General features: G+C 49.7%; 2 protein-coding genes across 10 annotated transcripts in view; one reads left to right on the top strand and one right to left on the bottom strand.

Annotated features, from left to right (window-relative positions):
- The first annotated feature begins 2260 nt into the window (after positions 1-2260).
- On the top strand, positions 2261-5095 carry LOC133403771 (GTPase IMAP family member 9-like). Its single transcript, XM_061678979.1, has 3 exons — positions 2261-2335; positions 3568-3625; positions 3711-5095. Exons 1-3 carry the CDS (start codon positions 2261-2263, stop codon positions 4928-4930), a joined length of 1353 nt encoding a protein of 450 aa, XP_061534963.1. The 3' UTR covers positions 4931-5095.
- A 490-nt stretch (positions 5096-5585) lies between these two features.
- slit2 (slit homolog 2 (Drosophila)) overlaps positions 5586-15985 on the bottom strand; it is a 97205-nt gene continuing 86805 nt past the window's right edge. For 5 of the 9 annotated variants that reach the window (XM_061679204.1, XM_061679199.1, XM_061679196.1 and 2 more), the window contains 12 exons: positions 15829-15953; positions 15634-15731; positions 14048-14187; positions 12730-12753; positions 11341-11434; positions 11072-11209; positions 9583-9823; positions 9377-9507; positions 9162-9316; positions 8174-8507; positions 7792-8006; positions 5586-7030 (listed from right to left, as the gene is read on the bottom strand). In XM_061679204.1, the coding sequence (XP_061535188.1) occupies positions 6774-7030; positions 7792-8006; positions 8174-8507; positions 9162-9316; positions 9377-9507; positions 9583-9823; positions 11072-11209; positions 11341-11434; positions 12730-12753; positions 14048-14187; positions 15634-15731; positions 15829-15953 (1952 nt within the window). In that variant the 3' untranslated portion in view covers positions 5586-6773. Of the gene's footprint in view, positions 7031-7556; positions 7601-7791; positions 8007-8173; positions 8508-9161; positions 9317-9376; positions 9508-9582; positions 9824-11071; positions 11210-11340; positions 11435-12729; positions 12754-14047; positions 14188-15633; positions 15732-15828; positions 15954-15985 lie in introns of all 9 variants that reach the window. The other 4 variants (XM_061679202.1, XM_061679201.1, XM_061679197.1 and 1 more) reach the window with 2 other exon arrangements.

Here is a 15985-nt window from a genome sequence, read left to right on the forward strand (position 1 = left end):
GAACTAATGCAAGTGAATTAGCCACTTTGCGGTTGACGTAAATCATGATTTGTCCCCTTTAATCAGATGTGCGGCTCCATGTGAAATGTTGACAATATGGTAAAAGCGAAGGTGTAACACAAACGATACCGTGTCCGTAAATCTTCTGTGTGCAGACATCATATCTGCTCGGCCTATTTTCTAAAAAGGTCTGAAAAGAACAAACGTCGACCAAAACGATTTGGTAGTATGTCTTTTGGCGACCAAGTTTTATTGTGGTAACCCCATAAAAAAAACGATGTTCAGCAGCGCCTAAAATACCATTTTGTTTCCAAGCTCCCCCAAACTTCCAAACCGAGCGATGTCACTGTCTGACGAGCCTCAGAATCAGAGGACGATCATGACACAATTCCCATCTTAAAGTTAGTTTCCAAATGGTATGCATGTCGTTCAAACACATTGAAATTGAGTGTAGCTGTGCTGAGGGCTGCCGTAAGGCGAAGAAAACCGAGAACAATCGGAAGGTCCCGTGACTTCAAATAGTATTTTCAATTTCCACTATTGAAGTGGTAGGGTCATGAGGGATATTTTTTTTGTGGGCCCCCAAATCCTTGGTGGCACCCCTGCCACTCACACAAAAAAAAACAATTTACCAATTACTTTTAGCATTCTGACCTTTCAGCTGTGCTTTCCGAGTGCGACTCGACGCTTGTTTTATTAGTCGGTGTTAATGGGGAATCGAATAGATGATACAAACAACAGCTGCATAGAAAGTCTCCACGTAGTCCCGTGGTGTGCATCCTTATTAGCCACGAGGCCGCAACGTTCGTTTTTGTACACGCACAGGAAACACCTGGGATCTGCAAGCAGCATTTCTTACTGACATTGACCTCGTTTGCTGTTTTGTGAGGGAACCCGTCTCAATCGACCCTAAATATACTGAAAACATGCTGGTGGGCACTAATTATGATGCATGTGATTTCAGAAAAATGTAAAATGCCTGTATGCCAGGCATTTTTAAAGGGTGAGTACATTCATTTTAAAACGGTTTTATTTACATTTGCCTGCAGCAGTGGCAACAATTTTGCCTGTAACAGATTATTTCTTCGTTCCTATTTCCTTCATTTCACAGTAATGACATTTTTACACTTTATGTTTCCCGTGAGAATAATAGTTTCGAAACAAGTTGGAGGTCAACCGAGGCGCCAACGGAATGTTCATTAAGGTCGAATTTGGGCTTCCCTCTGACGACTGAAGTCTACATTACGAGCTCTCTTCCTCTTCTTGCTGTCTCGTTTCCCACCGGGAGCTGAAATCCGATCCCGGATCTGTGTTCACCCATCGGTGCGCGTGACGTGCGTCACATGCTCCCTGACGTGCGCTGTTGCTGACTGACCTGCGAACACGCAGGGTCGGTCGGTGTGTGCGCGTGCGACACCGAGGCACAGCGCGGTCTTCGGCGCGTCACGCAGCCGGTTGCAGCGAGCGTCACGTGTCACATACTGTCTGTGATATGCGATCGCGCCATCGTACCCCGCGGGGGTGTGCGTACTGTCTCTGTGTTTGATCTCTCGTTACACAGCAGCCGCCACACGTGTGTTCAATGCACACTGACAGAGACCGTCGACTAAGCGAAGCGTTGACGGCTTTGACGAGAGGCAAGTTGGGAGAAGCGAATGCACGCGGTCGCCAGTCGCCGTCAGCCTGCGCAGGCCAGAACGGCGTTCAGAGAAAAGTGACGACACAGGTCGTCCCAACGCACGCGTCGCTGAGGTCACGGCCTCATCTTGTCGAAAATGAAACAGGCGGCGCCGATTGCTCGGATGGTCAGCCTTCTCGTGCAAGGTCACTTTTGCACGAGGGACCCCGTTTGAGTGACGCATTATGAAAGCGGTTTCTTTGACTTCTTCCGTCCTGCCGGCCGTCTCAGTGTCTCAGGGTGCCCGGGGGCGATACGCTCGCAAACTTCTCCGTGACCTGATGGAGGACTACTCCGACGCTCTGACGCCTGTCGTGGACACTGACGCTTCAGTCTGCCGATCCGGAGGGCACCGTCCCCGATGTCCACGGGACTGTTCCCGAGCCTTTAGCAACTCCGGGCGAATCTCATCCACCCCCGGGGCTTTGCCACCGAGGAGCTTTTGAACCACCTCGGTGACCTCAACCCCAGAGAAAGGAGAGCCTGCCTCAGAGAACCCTGACTCTGCTCCCTCATGGCCCGATAGGACTCCTTCTTCAGCATCACCGTTGGTGTCCGCCAACGGGTTCGGGGATTGCCGCCATGACAGGCACCGACTACTTTACGACCACGGCTACGCCTCAGCAGTGGAGGAACGCGAGCAAAGTTCTGTTGGAGGTGGGAGTTGAAAATCCTTCTGACAGGGTTAGGGATTCTGCCAGACGTTGCCAGCAGGCCCCACGATACGTTTGGGCCCGCCACGTCGGACCGGCATCTTCCCCCGCCATCGGAGCCAACTCACCACCGGGTGGCGATCGCTTGACGGCTCCGCCCCTCTCTTCGCCCGAGTGTCCAAGACATGCGGTCGCAAGTCCGATGACACGACCGCAAAGTCGATCATCGAACTGCGACCACGGGTGTCCTGGTGCCGAGTGCACGTGCGGACACCCTTATGCTTGAACACGGTGTTCGTTATGGACAATCCGTGACGAGCGCAGAAGTCCAATAACAGAACACCGCTCGGGTTCTGATCGGGGGGGGGGGGCCGTTCCTCCCGATCACGCCCTTCCAGGTCTGCTGGGGGGTGACCGCTCCCAGCTGGATCGGTCACCAGCACCCCCTCCAAGGACTCCAAAAAGGGTGGGTACTCTGAACTGCTGTTTGGTGCATTGGCACAAACAACAGTCAGGACCCGTCCCCCCCACCCGAAAGCGGAGGGAGGCTACCCTCTCGTCCACGGGGGTGAACCCCGACGTACGGGGTTTTGCTTTGACGTGCGCACAGACTCTCCATTATCGTTGGACTCGAAGACACGACGGTCCTGAAGCTTCTTGGCCACCTCATTAGGTACACCTGCACAGTCTCGTGACAATCACGCTCTGCGACACTTTTCACTTGGTCTGCACAACACTTCCGCTCCGTCGCTTCCTGGAGTTGTCTCCTCGTCTCCTATCCGTGTTCCTGAATGTAATAAGAGGTAAACCGAAAAAAGTGCTATTAGTAGCATTTGCTTATTTATTATGATTGATTATGAATCAAGATGAAGGCACCCTGGCGCTTTCTGGAAAAACCAGTCGCCTTGCTTTTACAGAAGTTAAAAAACAAATCAAAGTACAGTAGTAGACTGCGGGACTTCGATCCCATTGACGGCAGGCGAATCACGCGAGCTCCCATCGAACTGTGACCTTACTCGATCTCGGCTTCGGGCGGACCGCGACCCTCAGCTGTAATCCGGATGATAAGAAGCGTAAACTTTACGGACTATCCGGACACAGACACGCTTGCTAAAGACGTCCGAATTGTGCTGATGACAGCAAGTCGAGAGGTATGCGTCGTGTCACTGACCCGACGCATGGTCAGTACGCAGACCTTTATAGGAACGTGTTGCTGTGCCTCATTCGTATTCGCAGAGAGCCAGAAACGGAATGGCGTCCTCGAGCAAGCCACCCTCTCCCAAGTCGGGGACAGGTAAGCATTTTGTCTCTCTCGTCCTCAACTTTTAACAGCTCAAAAAATAAAACAAAAACACTCTCAAATGAATTTGTAAATGCAGGCAGAAGTTCATCTTCCTCCTTAGCAGAGATCAGACTGGTTCTGCTGGGGAAGACCGGCAGCGGGAAAAGCTCCACCGCCAACTCCATCCTGGGCCGAAAACTCTTTGACGCAAAGGTCGGCAGCTCTTCGGGTACCCGGCGGTCTCGGAGAGCCTGCGGAGAAATCCGCGGGAGGCACCTGGTGCTCTTGGACACTCCGGGAATTCTGGACCCTACGCAGACGCCCCAGGATGTGCAGAAAGCGTTAAGGAAGACCGTTAGTCTCCTCTCCCCGGGGCCGCACGTCTTTCTCCTCATTATCCAGATCTCGGGGTTCGCCCGGGAGGACAAAGAGGTGGTGCGTCACTTCAAACAGGCCCTCGGTTTCCATGCTCTACGATTGTCCATTGTGGTTTTCACCCACGGAGACTGCCTGGAAGAAGGCGTCTCTGTGAAGCAGCGTATGCTAGACATGTCCCCGGACCTGCGGGAACTGGTGACACAATGTGGGGGGAGGTACTGCGTCTTCGACAACCAGAGTTCCGGCAGCAAGGAGCAGACATCTGAGCTGCTCGCCATTGTGGACCGCATGATGCGGCCGGATCACGGAGGAACCCGCTACGCCGGCGAGACGCTCCAGAGAGCGGGGGAGGAACCGGACCGGCGGCGCCCGCCGAATTACGAAGACAACGAGCGAAAAAAGAAGCGGGAGGCAGAAATGAAAGCCAGGTATGAAAGAGAGCTTGTGCAAAAAAGGGAGCGGGAGACTGAGGAGCTGAAGAAACAACATGAGACGGAGGAGGAGAAGCTGGCAGATTTGGAGGGGGAAGCGTTTCGGGAGATGGCCAGAGAGATGCCCGTCCATACGGAGGAGGAGGCCGGAGAAGCGCTCCGACACAAGTTGGAACACATTAACAAAATACTTGAGGAAGCAGCTGCGACGGAGAAGATTCTAAGACAAGTTATGGAAGAGATCGTCAAAGTACATACAGCGGAAAATGAAAGGAAGGAAAAGGACATCAGGCAGAGGGAAGAAATGCAACGAGAGCTGGCTAAACTCTCGCAGAGTTCCGAGGAGCAGAAGAAGCAAACGCAGGATTTGCTCAAGAAAATCAGGAAGGAACGCGAGGAGTCGCCGCGCAGCGCTGCCAAACATCTGAGCGGATTTGTGCAGGAGATGGCGCTGATGGGGCTCAACGCGTCCTTGCAGCACGCCGGGACCAAATGTTCCGTGCAGTAACAGCGCAAGTTCATCATTCGGCAACCTCCCTCCTGCCTGCGTTTTGTTCTTCTTCATTGAAAGCCTTCGCTCAGCACCTTCACATTGATCAAGTCATGACAAGGATCAATAAAAGATCCGAAATGCCCAGCCAACATTTGTGTTCCTTTGGGTCGAAGAGTAGTAATTCGGGATCTCGATGAAAGTTAAGCGCCCTTTGGATGACAAATGCTTAAGTCCATCGGCTGGAAAAACACCATCCAGCCGATGGACTTACGGCGATCGTTCCGAATGTTTGGTTCCATGCGATCCGGTTAACTTCCGCTTCGACGCGCCGGTCGAATCTCGGCACACGGAAAGAAATATCGAATATCGAATTGTTGTCTTTGAAATGTATTTGATTAAAGTTGAGTTCCATCAGCGTCAGATTGTGGATGAGCATGTTTCCTTGTGTGTTTACCTTGAAACAATTGAATAAAAGCGTCTTTCCGTGCAGATTCGCAATCGATTTCAATCCTCAATTCGTCGTAAAATAAAGCTTTTTAAAAGCTACTTCCTGGCTAAGGATGAATGTGAAAGGGCAACGCCCTGCTGAAAGTCCAATTGCTTTCTCGAACGTTTCAGGCCAGCGTTTATCAACATGACAAAAAGGCAGAGGTACAGCGTGTGAGGTAAATATTGGTTTTAATGAACAAACATCAGTCAAGGGAACTGACATTAGTCTGGGGCAGAGACAGGAGCTAAAAAGCACAATGCACACGTGGAGCAGTGGGGGACATATTTATCTGTTCCACAAGGTGTCGGAGCAGGAGACTCTAGAGAACGTACGGATCGGGTCCAAGTCTACGGTACAAAAACATAGCAGCGACATGTTAAACATCGGAGACCGAGGGGCTAACAAAGTAGTTTCGTTTAGAAAAAGTCACAGTATCCTCGAAGCATCCAGTTGTTAAAAAGGTAAAAACTGTTCTAGGCATCCGCTAGGGTCAACGCTACGGTTCGTATACTCTAATATAAAGACCTTCTGGTAATGGCACAGTACAAACTCTCAAGAAACGTGAGCAAAAAAAATATACATCACATTTGCAGATCAAAATGGAACCGAGGTCTCTGGCAAGCACAACAAAACGTTCCAATCACACAAACGGACGGACAAACAATAAAGGACACCGTTATGTTAGTTCAACTATCTTGACAGATTATGATGTCTTTTTAATACAAAAATAAGGAGAAATATAAATTAATATATATTAAAAGAATCAGAATTGATACATGGGGGAGAATCGACTTAATAAGTACAGGTATTTATGGTACAATAAATACTCATGAGCGGGGAGTATTGAACCTGGAAGGTGACAAATAGCGGGGGGGGGGAAGTGTCGTTCAGTAGCTGTATGAAATTGTTCGGAGGATTGCGTCCAGTCTCTTTTGTGCACCTCGAGCGATTCGGGTTTCTCTTCGACTCTCCGAGGACGCTCGGCGAGTCTTCCGGTCGACGGACGAGTCGTCCGAGTCATCGTGAGCGACCGAAGCGAGCGGATGCGAGGAAAAAGTCAACTCCTTTTTGTTGTTCTTGTTGTTGTTGTTGTTTTTTTGCTCTTTTTCTCCACTTCTTAATAAAAAATAAGTCTGTTTTTGTACTTTACAATACAATTCAACATCCCCACCGAGGAAGCGTCGATCATCAGTCCGAGGTAAGAAACTGTGGTTTCTTTTTTTTAAAAAACTGATGGGGGGTTTTGTCAGGATCTCAAAGAAGGAGATGGGAAGCAAGTAAGGCGGGCGGGTACACAAAACATATCTTGCAAAGAGTAAAGTCTTTTTTTTTGTTTGTTTTCTTTTTTTTCTTGTTTTTTTTTTTTTATTACGCGGAACACTTTGTACAGCCACACTTAACGAGTTTCTCCACTTCCTGAACAAAAGAGGAGCCGTCAGTGCACTGGAAGGTGTATTTCCTGCGTTTGCTGCGGAGTGGGGTGCAGCAGGCCCCGTGTCCGTCCGCCGCCTCCGGGCAGCTGCCCCTGCACTCTAGACGGGAGACCTTCTCCTGGGTTTGGCACGCCGCGTAGCCTCGCTGTCGCTGGTAGACATCTCGGACCCGTTCCCCTCTGCAGGCCACCTCTGCGAAAAAAAAAAAAAAAAACACACAAAAAAAGATTTGAAACGACGCGGAGGACAGGAAGAGGCGAGGAGAGTTTTCAATGAGAACACAAAGAAAAACCGGAGAAGATGACATTGACAAAATGAGATCGATTTCGCCAAACAAGAATTGGTTCATTTCATGCTAGAAAAATTTGCAGGTTTCCGGAAATGAAGATTTTTTTAACATTTTTTTTTTTCTCCAAAGAATAATCAAAATGGACCTAAAGCATTTTTGGAAAAGTTGTCTCGGACAAAATAAGGACAAATGTTCATCTTCGAAAAATATCCCCTACAAATCACTAAATGGTTTCGGCCCTGAAAGAAACCCAGTCGGGTTCTGCGATCTGGAAACTCAGATCGGATAACGGGGCACAAAGTCCAAAGCAAATGTGGTCAAAGGAAAATTCCATTTGTCTTTTTTTTCTCTTTGTTTCAAAAGTAAAACATGGTAAATAAATGCAGTGGATGCAAGGAAGGAAAACTAAGTCGGACCGCGTAGTCTCACCTGTGCGACCCCTCGTGCGGGATTAAGCGGAAGCTCGGGTGCGGCTGATTTGGAAAAGCAAGTGGTTAGATAGGAGTGCTAGTGCAGAAACAACAGACCTCGTTAGACGCACACCCACGACAAACGAGGACCCGAGCAGCTCTTTAGAAGACATTTTCTCTCCAAGCAATTGCAATTAGATGAGTCTGACATTGCGAAAGCTCACTACACATCGCATATCTATCTTGAACGGCACCTTTATCGCAAGCCTCTCCGGCGTATCCGCTGTCACACTCGCAGTACACTTTGCCCAGTCCCGACACTCGACATTTGCCGTGTTTACAGCGAGACGGGCCGCAGGGATCGGCCGCTTCCCGGTCCCGCTGGTCACAGAGGACGCCGCCGAATCCGGCCTGGCAGCGGCAGGAGTACGAGTAGGAGTTGATGGCCAGGCACGTTCCGTGAATACACCTGCGGATGCAAAAACGCCATCAAACGCGCGATCGTAGAATATTATATAGAATGTTTTTTTTTTTTTTTAAACTCAAATCATCAGTCATCGATGAATTTTTCAGGACAATGTTGCAAGTTGAGAGAAATGAAATGCGACGGGTCCGTTCTGGGACCCTCCGACTCACTTGTTGCCGTCGCACGGGTCGTCGACTCGCCGGTCGCAGAGCGGGCCGGTCCAGCCCGGGCGGCAGGCGCAGGTAAAGCCCCGATGTCCCGTCGGGCGGCAGTCCCCCTGGACGCAGGCGCCGCTCTGGCAGGGCCGGCACCCGGGCTCCACCCCTCGACCGAGCCACCGTCGAGAGGGGCTCCGCGCGGGCCCGGCGCCCGCTCCGAGGTCCCGCAGCTCGCCGTTGATGTAGAGGTTCCGGAGGCAGCCGTGGAAGCTGCTGCCGTTCGGTCCGCCCGAGCTGTGCTGCGAGGCCGACAGCCCCCCGGACGGCGAGGCGCGCTCCGGCATCCCTGCGACGACGAGTAGAGCGTGCTCCGTTGAGAACTCAAACTAAAAATGCAACCCATCATTGCTTTTCGTACCAATGATTTTTGCCGGATTCACGCATGTCAGCAGCACAACGGGGGGCTTGAGTCAAATGATCGAATCTCACACGTGCAAAGTCGCTTTGGGCCAGAATTGCTTTGTTTCTTTGGAGCGCTATGCTATAGATGAGCAGTAAAGAGCGCTTGTTGTGTTGTCTTTGCTTCAACAAGGGGAACTAAGTCACGCAGATTCGGACTGCGAATAGCAAAAATCTGCAGATCATTTTCACCAATTATATAATTGCATTGGGGAAAAAAAAAACCCCCCAAAAAAAATATCATTGTTTTTTTGTTTTTTTTTAAAAAACCCATAAAATTCTTGAATATGTGGAGATAAACGGCCAATAAACGGGACTCCCCTCCCCCCCCCCAAAAAAAAGAAAATAAAAAAACAAAAAAGAAAAACTTTTAAAAAATGGAAAAAAATTGGAAGCCAATTGTAAAAAAAAAAATGGAGTGCTGAACCGCGAGTACGCAAGGCTCGACTGGACACGGTGCCAATGAAACGAGAGCATCACGACCTCTCTGAACGTGAGCGGCGAGTGTGCGTCGGTCCCGCACTGCAGGTTGCGTTCTTACCGCCCAGGTAAAGCGGGGAATCCATGTTGAGCGTGGACTGTTTGCTGACGGAGTTGATGGATTTGGGCGCCCCGCCGTCGATGGACAGAGACAAAGTCTGCTCCGCCGCGAGCAACTCCACCGCGTGGAAACCGCCGTCGTTCACTGTCTCCACACTGAGGGACAAAGCGCGCCGTCGTCGATCACGTGAGAACCGCGTCGGCGAGCGCGCGTACCTGTAGATGGCCGAGGGAGGGTAAGAGCCCGTATCGTAGCTGACCCGAAGGCGTCCCCGATAAAGCTCCACAGCGATGTGATCGTTATCCCCCTTATATAACAACACTCCGCTGTCCTCGTCTGTAGCCATCTGAAAAGATAACAACGATATCAATGAGAATTTATCGGCGCGTACGATCCGGATCGACGGAAACGAAATTCGCACCTGCAGGCTGATGTTGGTCCGCGGTGAGATCGGATCGGAGGGAAGCTGCAGGTAAGACCGGCGGTCGACGAAGCGGACGCTGGCGAGCGTCTCGCAGCGCTGCCCCTCGTAGCCTCGGAGACACTGGCAGCGGGGGTCTGTTCCCATGACGACGCACTGCGCCCCGTTGAGGCAGTCGTGGGTGTCGCACGGGCTGGTGCGAGGGAGGACCATCGGCGGGGACGAGTCGCAGAATAACCCGCTGCAACACACGCGCGCACGCACGCACACGCGGTCGTGTGCGCGCATGTTTAGGAACTGCACGCTGACGATAACAAATCGCTATGAGAGCAAAACGTGGCCGTTCAAGCGCTTTATGGGGCTGATCCCAAATGTTTCACGCGGGTCGAGATCTGAAGACTTACAAGGTGGACAAAACGGCGAGAGCGGCGACACGCGCGAACCGTAATGATGATGACGCGACAGATTCGGCCGAGCATTTTGATTTGATTTGATTTTATATCAAAGAATTCTTTGATTTGTGGCAAATGCATTGTGTCTCGTGCCAGCCAAACCGCAAGCTTCTCCATCAAATCTGGGGAAAAAAACATGCAGGTAAAATGTACCTTTTTTTTTTTAGCTCGTTGAGCTTTTTTGTTCGTCTGTTCACAAGGTTAGCAGCGCTTTGGGAACGTGTTGTGTTGGCAGCATAAAAGTTTATAGTTCGTAAAAGAGAGAGACTATTTTGTGTGCAGTCAATTTTGTTTTCATTGTCATGTTCACACTTTTTTACTTTTACTTAGAAAAGAAGTTGAATCAGTATTTTTTGCACTTTTACTTAAGTGCAGACTGTGAGTATTTTTAGCACCTCCGCCAAGCGATTAAGAGGTGTGATTAACGCGTCCACCCGTCCGTCCGTTCTCTGAGCCGCTTTCTCCTCACGTGGGTCGCGGGCCTGCCTTAGCCCGTCCCGGCTACCTTCGGGCAGGAGGCGGGGCGCACCCCGAACTGGTCGCCAGCCAGTCGCAGGGCGCACATAAACAAACGACCATTGGCGCTCACATTCACACCTACGGGCAATTTCAAAGTCTTCAATCAACCTAGCACGCATGTTTTTGGGAATGTGGGAGGAAAGCGGAGTGCCCGGAGAAAAGCCACGCAGGCGCGGGGAGAACGTGCAAACTCCACACGGGCGGGGCCGGGGATTTGAACCCCGGTCCTCAGAACTGCGAGGCAGGACCCTCTAACCAGTGTTCCCACCGTGCCGCCAGGTGTGACTCAATAGAATGCAAATAGTGTGTCAGAAAGTGTTGCGATGCTACAACTACTGAATGAACACAAGGGGGAGCCCTCCTCCTCCGATCGGGAAAAAGGACCTGGTAACAAATCTGTAGTTAATCAGAGAATCCAAAATGGAAATAACCCATTGAATTATTGTATATTTAGTATACTTAATATGTCAGCTGGTGGCTGCAGAAGAGAACGTTGTCATGGAATTTGCGTTGCTCACCTGTAGCCCTCCGGACACACGCAGGTGTACCCGTTGACGGCGTCAATGCACTGAGCGCCATTCTGACACTTGTTTTCATCACAGTCGTTGTAGTCCAGCTCGCAGTGCTCGCCGACGTAACCTGGGGTGCACTCACACCTGTGCGCGCGCGCACACACAAGTATGAGACATGCTATCACTCAAGTACGGTGGGCGAGGAGCGGGACAGCAATGCCAGCTGTGCCAATCATCGGGCGCGTGTGTGTGTGTGTGTGTGTGTGTCTACTCACTTGTATCCCTGAGGGGTCAGAATGCACTTTGAATCGTGCTGACACGGGTTCAATTCGGGAGCACAGAAATCGAGTTTCTCTTCACATAGCTCCCCTGGAAACAAACACACAAAAACAAGCAAACTTTCAGCTCCCGCAACCCCGATACAGATGCGCCTGGAGCCTGCGCGCGCGCGTTTGATGGACTCTGGGAATGTCACGTCACGTCACCGACGATGTTCTCAGGCGCGTCCGGGCGCTCCTGAGACTCACAACTTGAAATTGTTAAAAGATCTCATGAAGGAATAAAAACGCAGCACAGCGTCCGCAGCGGGGACAATTATAAAATCACTTGGGGATCTGTCTGTCATATGTGTGGCGATGTGTGATATTTACGCCCGTTTGCAGCATTCAGTGTTAAAAAGTGTCGTCTAAGGTGATAGAGCGGCGTTTTCGAAGTAGTAAACAGGAAAGAAGTCTGCCCCAAAAGACGTGGGGTACTTCGCACATTCACACGCGTTTCTTCAGTGCGGAATCTTCTCCTTTTGACCAATTATCTAAACCTTCATTTCGCCTTTCTGCAAAGTTGAACAATTAGCGCCGACTCTGCAATGTTCGTGAAAAGTCACAATTCGTGGAACAGAAGTAAAAATGTCATGCAATCCTGTAATGATTTCCACGGCATGATCAAAACGCTAGTTCTTCGAATAGCGATAATCAACTGGACAGCAGTGGTTCTCAAATGTTGTCTCCCTGGGACCTGCATTTCTTTTATTATTATTATTATTATTATTATTATTATTATTATTATTAGCCACTTTGGCAGACGTTAGGAACAATAATGAACATGTATCGTCAAAATTAGCCATAAAAAAAAGCAACATGTACGACTCACGCGTACATGTTTAATGTTCCTTTCGGAACACCTTCTTAAGAAACTTAAGAGGATGAGCTTAACTGCATTCACAAAAACGTACATCTCGGCACCGATCTCTTCTTTTTGACAGAGTGCGACATCAATAGTTTGTCTTCTTTTTCGGAACCGAATGCTGCAGACCGAAGCAACTGAACGCTTTGAACAGGTACACTTTTTACGACCTCTGCGCGACCCACCCGAAATGGCTTCACGGCCCACTTTGCGGTCCCGACCCACCAGTTGAGAATCGCCGCTGTACGGTGCGCTCATTCGACAGCAAGCAAACATCAAATAACACTGAAGTGCTACAATAAGAACAGTCCAACACTGAGGGCATGCATTTGGAACACAAACATAACATGCCTGAATGAACGTCCAATTTCCACTTTGCACTGTTAAACCACTGCAAAGGAAGGAAAGCAGGGAGGAAGGAAGGAAGGAAGGAAGGAAGGAAGGAAGCATGGAGAGAGGGACAGCGAGAAGAAGCGACTAACCTCTCTCCACCTCATTGGTAGCAGCTGCGACCGCAGGAAAGACGGCGGATGGCGGAAAGCAGAGCGAGATGAGAGAAGGACAAATGACAGCGACACAGAGAAAGAACACCGGCGCTCGGACGGCACGAGCGCCGCGCTAAAGAGAGCTGCGATTCCCAACCGCCTCGGCTGTGGCCGCAGATGCTCCGATTTCACATACAGTGAGTGCCATTGAGTCGCGACAGAAGACCCAATGAGTTACGTTATTCAAACAACAACAGTTTCGTGTTCGTTTTTGGGGGCGTACAGTCATCCAGATTTGCAATTCACAAATTCCCCCCCCCCCCCCCCCGCGGAATGCATTATTCACTGAAAAACGCACTTATTTGCATTGTTTGCGCTCTTTCCGAGAGATGCCGCCAAAGCCCCGAATAAACAGGAAGCACGTTGCGGTGACGCATCTCGCCTGGGAAACCCCGTTAAGCCTGGTGCGCGCCAAGAGCTTTCAAATCTTAAAAGAAGATTTCAATTCAAAAGATGATTTGTCTGTGACAGAGGCCACACGTGAACAAACAACTAAATGTTTGCAAAATGTGGCAATTGACAGCTTTGGTCGCATTGGGTGTGGCGCGCTCGGATCTTCTCGCACGCGAAGATTCGGTTCCGCCGCCAATCTCGGAGTCTCGCCCGATCACACGCCGTCTCACAAAAACGAAGACGAGCAAACGCTTCCGGGTTTGCGCCGACCTTTGCCTTCGACCTTTGTTTCGTTTTTTTGCTGAGCTTCTCGACGGGCCGCGGCCCGTCCCACGCCGCCGTTATTGGCGTGACGGCTCGGCACGCGAAGACTTTGGGTCGTAAATATCGAATGCGTTCATGAGTTAAGATTGAAGAAGTTTCGGAGCCTAAAATGGAGACAAATCCACTCTGAAGACACACCCGACCTAAGGACAATCTTGTAGGATCATCTCCTAAGTCTTACGAGTGTGACGGCGCAAAAACAGGCCGATTGTCTTTCCGTGCGTACTGACCTTAAGATGAGTTTAAAAGGATATGAACCTGTTTTGGGATTATAGTTTGTGGTATATTTCTGTTTTAAACTAGGGATGAGCAAGTACCGTTACCGGCCTTATTTCAAGGTATCGGGCATCGGTATTGAACATCCCTAGTTTCAACGATTACGGTAACATAGGCCGCACTCAACATTTTTGGGGGGTGGGCGTCAACTCGCGGTGTTTTTTTTCTTTGGCAATTTGCCGCAGCGCTCGGTCCTGACCCCCCCCCCCCCGCTGACGTGGGTTTGCATGTCGCCAAGGAGACGGCGTCAGCGGCGCGTTACCTGTGTATTCCGGCGAGCACATGCACGTGTAGTTGTTGACGCCATCCACGCACGTCGAGTTGTTCTCGCAGTCGTTGTCTTCGCAGTCGTCGATGTTGAACTCACAAGAGTCGCCCTCGAAGCCCTCGGGACACACGCACCTGGGAGCAAACGCACACGCGCGCACACCGCATCGTCAGCATCATCTACATATTTGCGGTACAAAGTCATTATTCTGTTGACACGAGCGTGCCTCGAGTCTGTAATTACTGCTAGCGTGTGCACGCACGCGGTCGCGGCGGTATATTAAATCAAAGCTCTCATGTGGCATGGATGAATTAATATCTCATTTTGTTGTCAAAAGCAGCTCCTCGCTGTGACGACCCGCAGCCGCCGCCCCCCCCCCCCCGCCCCCTCCCCCCATGCCGTGGAGGGAAAAGTCACCGTACAACAAAAATGAAACTACAAATGCAAAGAGACGTTTAACATATTTTCATCCCGAAAAGTCAGGAAAGAAGGTGAGGGAGAGATTGTGATGCCGATGTGAGCCGCGTGCGCTTTAATTGCCTGCGCAGGGACTCGATTCCCTGACGGAGACGAGACGGCAATTAGCATCGCGCCTGCTAATATGAAATATTATAATATGGCTATGAACCTTCATATGAAACAGCCCGACGAAGACAAAGTCTATTTCGTCTATTTAGCGCGGAGACAGACAGTCGATTTGTTTTCTGTTCATGCTGTTGTATCGTCAATAATCAAGAAAATGATTTGAAAAATAGCTCGTGTGTTTGAATGACTTGTAACACGTAATTAATTGTAAATCACCACATTACATAAGTGCGCGTTAAACTACCGACAAGTTTGAAATGTCGATGAGATACAAGCGCATCATCCGTGTGGTGTGTACATGCATGCGACGATGAATCGGTAAATAATAGCTTTTGTTTGGGAAAACATAATCCAACTATCCCGTAGGCGTGTGTTTTAAAATCATTGCAACAAATACAAACTCCTTGTGATATAAATGTAGGGGGGCAAAATCATTGCACACAATATGAATATAACTTCAAAGTGAGGGAAACAAAAGCAATGAATACGTGCTCAGAAGCTAATTCCAATTGAAAGTCAGTCAAGTGATAAATCGTCTTTGTGTCACATCATATTTTGATTTGATTCAAGCCGTAGTCGCATCAAAACGAACTCAGATATTTTTCACCCCTTAAGCCCATCGGTTATTGTTTTGACTTTGCTACATCACTATTTCCCGACTATTAGGTACCCAGAAAGGCGGCTACATGTCATCATCATCATCATCATCATAACAATAAAATATATATATAACATTTACTATTAATATTATTATTATTATTATTATCCTATTATTGTCATTAAAAAAATATACACATTGAAATCAGATCACCTTGTGAGTTACATTTTAAAGATATATATATATATATTTTTTATTTTTTTTTTGCATATGATTTTTGGGACACTGAGGGCTGACAATAACTTCCTGTAAAGGAGTAAAACATTTAAAAAAAAAAGCCTTTGGAATTCTTGCATTAATATGGACTCAAATGTGTATTTGAAAAGAATCCCCTCACCAAAACGTGGGGCCTTGGCCTTCCTTGAGGTGACAAGTTCCTCCATTCTGGCAGGGGTCACTGATGCAAGCATGGATGGGTTCCTCGCAGTTCTGGCCCTAAATAAAGCAGCCCAAAAGCAGTCTTTCAAAATGAAACATCGTCACTGCCGCACAAACACTTCGCCGCTGTGGCTCGTCGAGACCCCGCGTGTACCTTGAAGCCGTAGGGGCAGGTGCAGCGGTAGTAGCGCACCGGGTCGTCGAAGCACGTGCCGTCGTTCTCGCACGGGCCGGACAGGCACGGCTCGCATTTCGCCCGGATGCCGATGTCGACCGGGCCTGTGGGAAGCGAACGCGCCGCGCGGATGAGA

This window comes from Phycodurus eques, chromosome 6 (assembly GCF_024500275.1).
Source record: "Phycodurus eques isolate BA_2022a chromosome 6, UOR_Pequ_1.1, whole genome shotgun sequence".
NCBI lineage: Eukaryota > Metazoa > Chordata > Actinopteri > Syngnathiformes > Syngnathidae > Phycodurus > Phycodurus eques.

What these genes read in the sequence shown, in the direction of transcription:
- LOC133403771 (XM_061678979.1), top strand. Translation starts at nt 2,261, where the DNA reads ATGACAGGCACCGACTACTTTACGACCACGGCTACGCCTCAGCAGTGG. An exon ending in CGAGCAAAGTTCTGTTGGAG is followed by an intron (nt 2,336 to 3,567) that starts GTGGGAGTTGAA and finishes TCGTATTCGCAG; the next exon opens with AGAGCCAGAAACGGAATGGC. An exon ending in CTCTCCCAAGTCGGGGACAG is followed by an intron (nt 3,626 to 3,710) that starts GTAAGCATTTTG and finishes TTGTAAATGCAG; the next exon opens with GCAGAAGTTCATCTTCCTCC.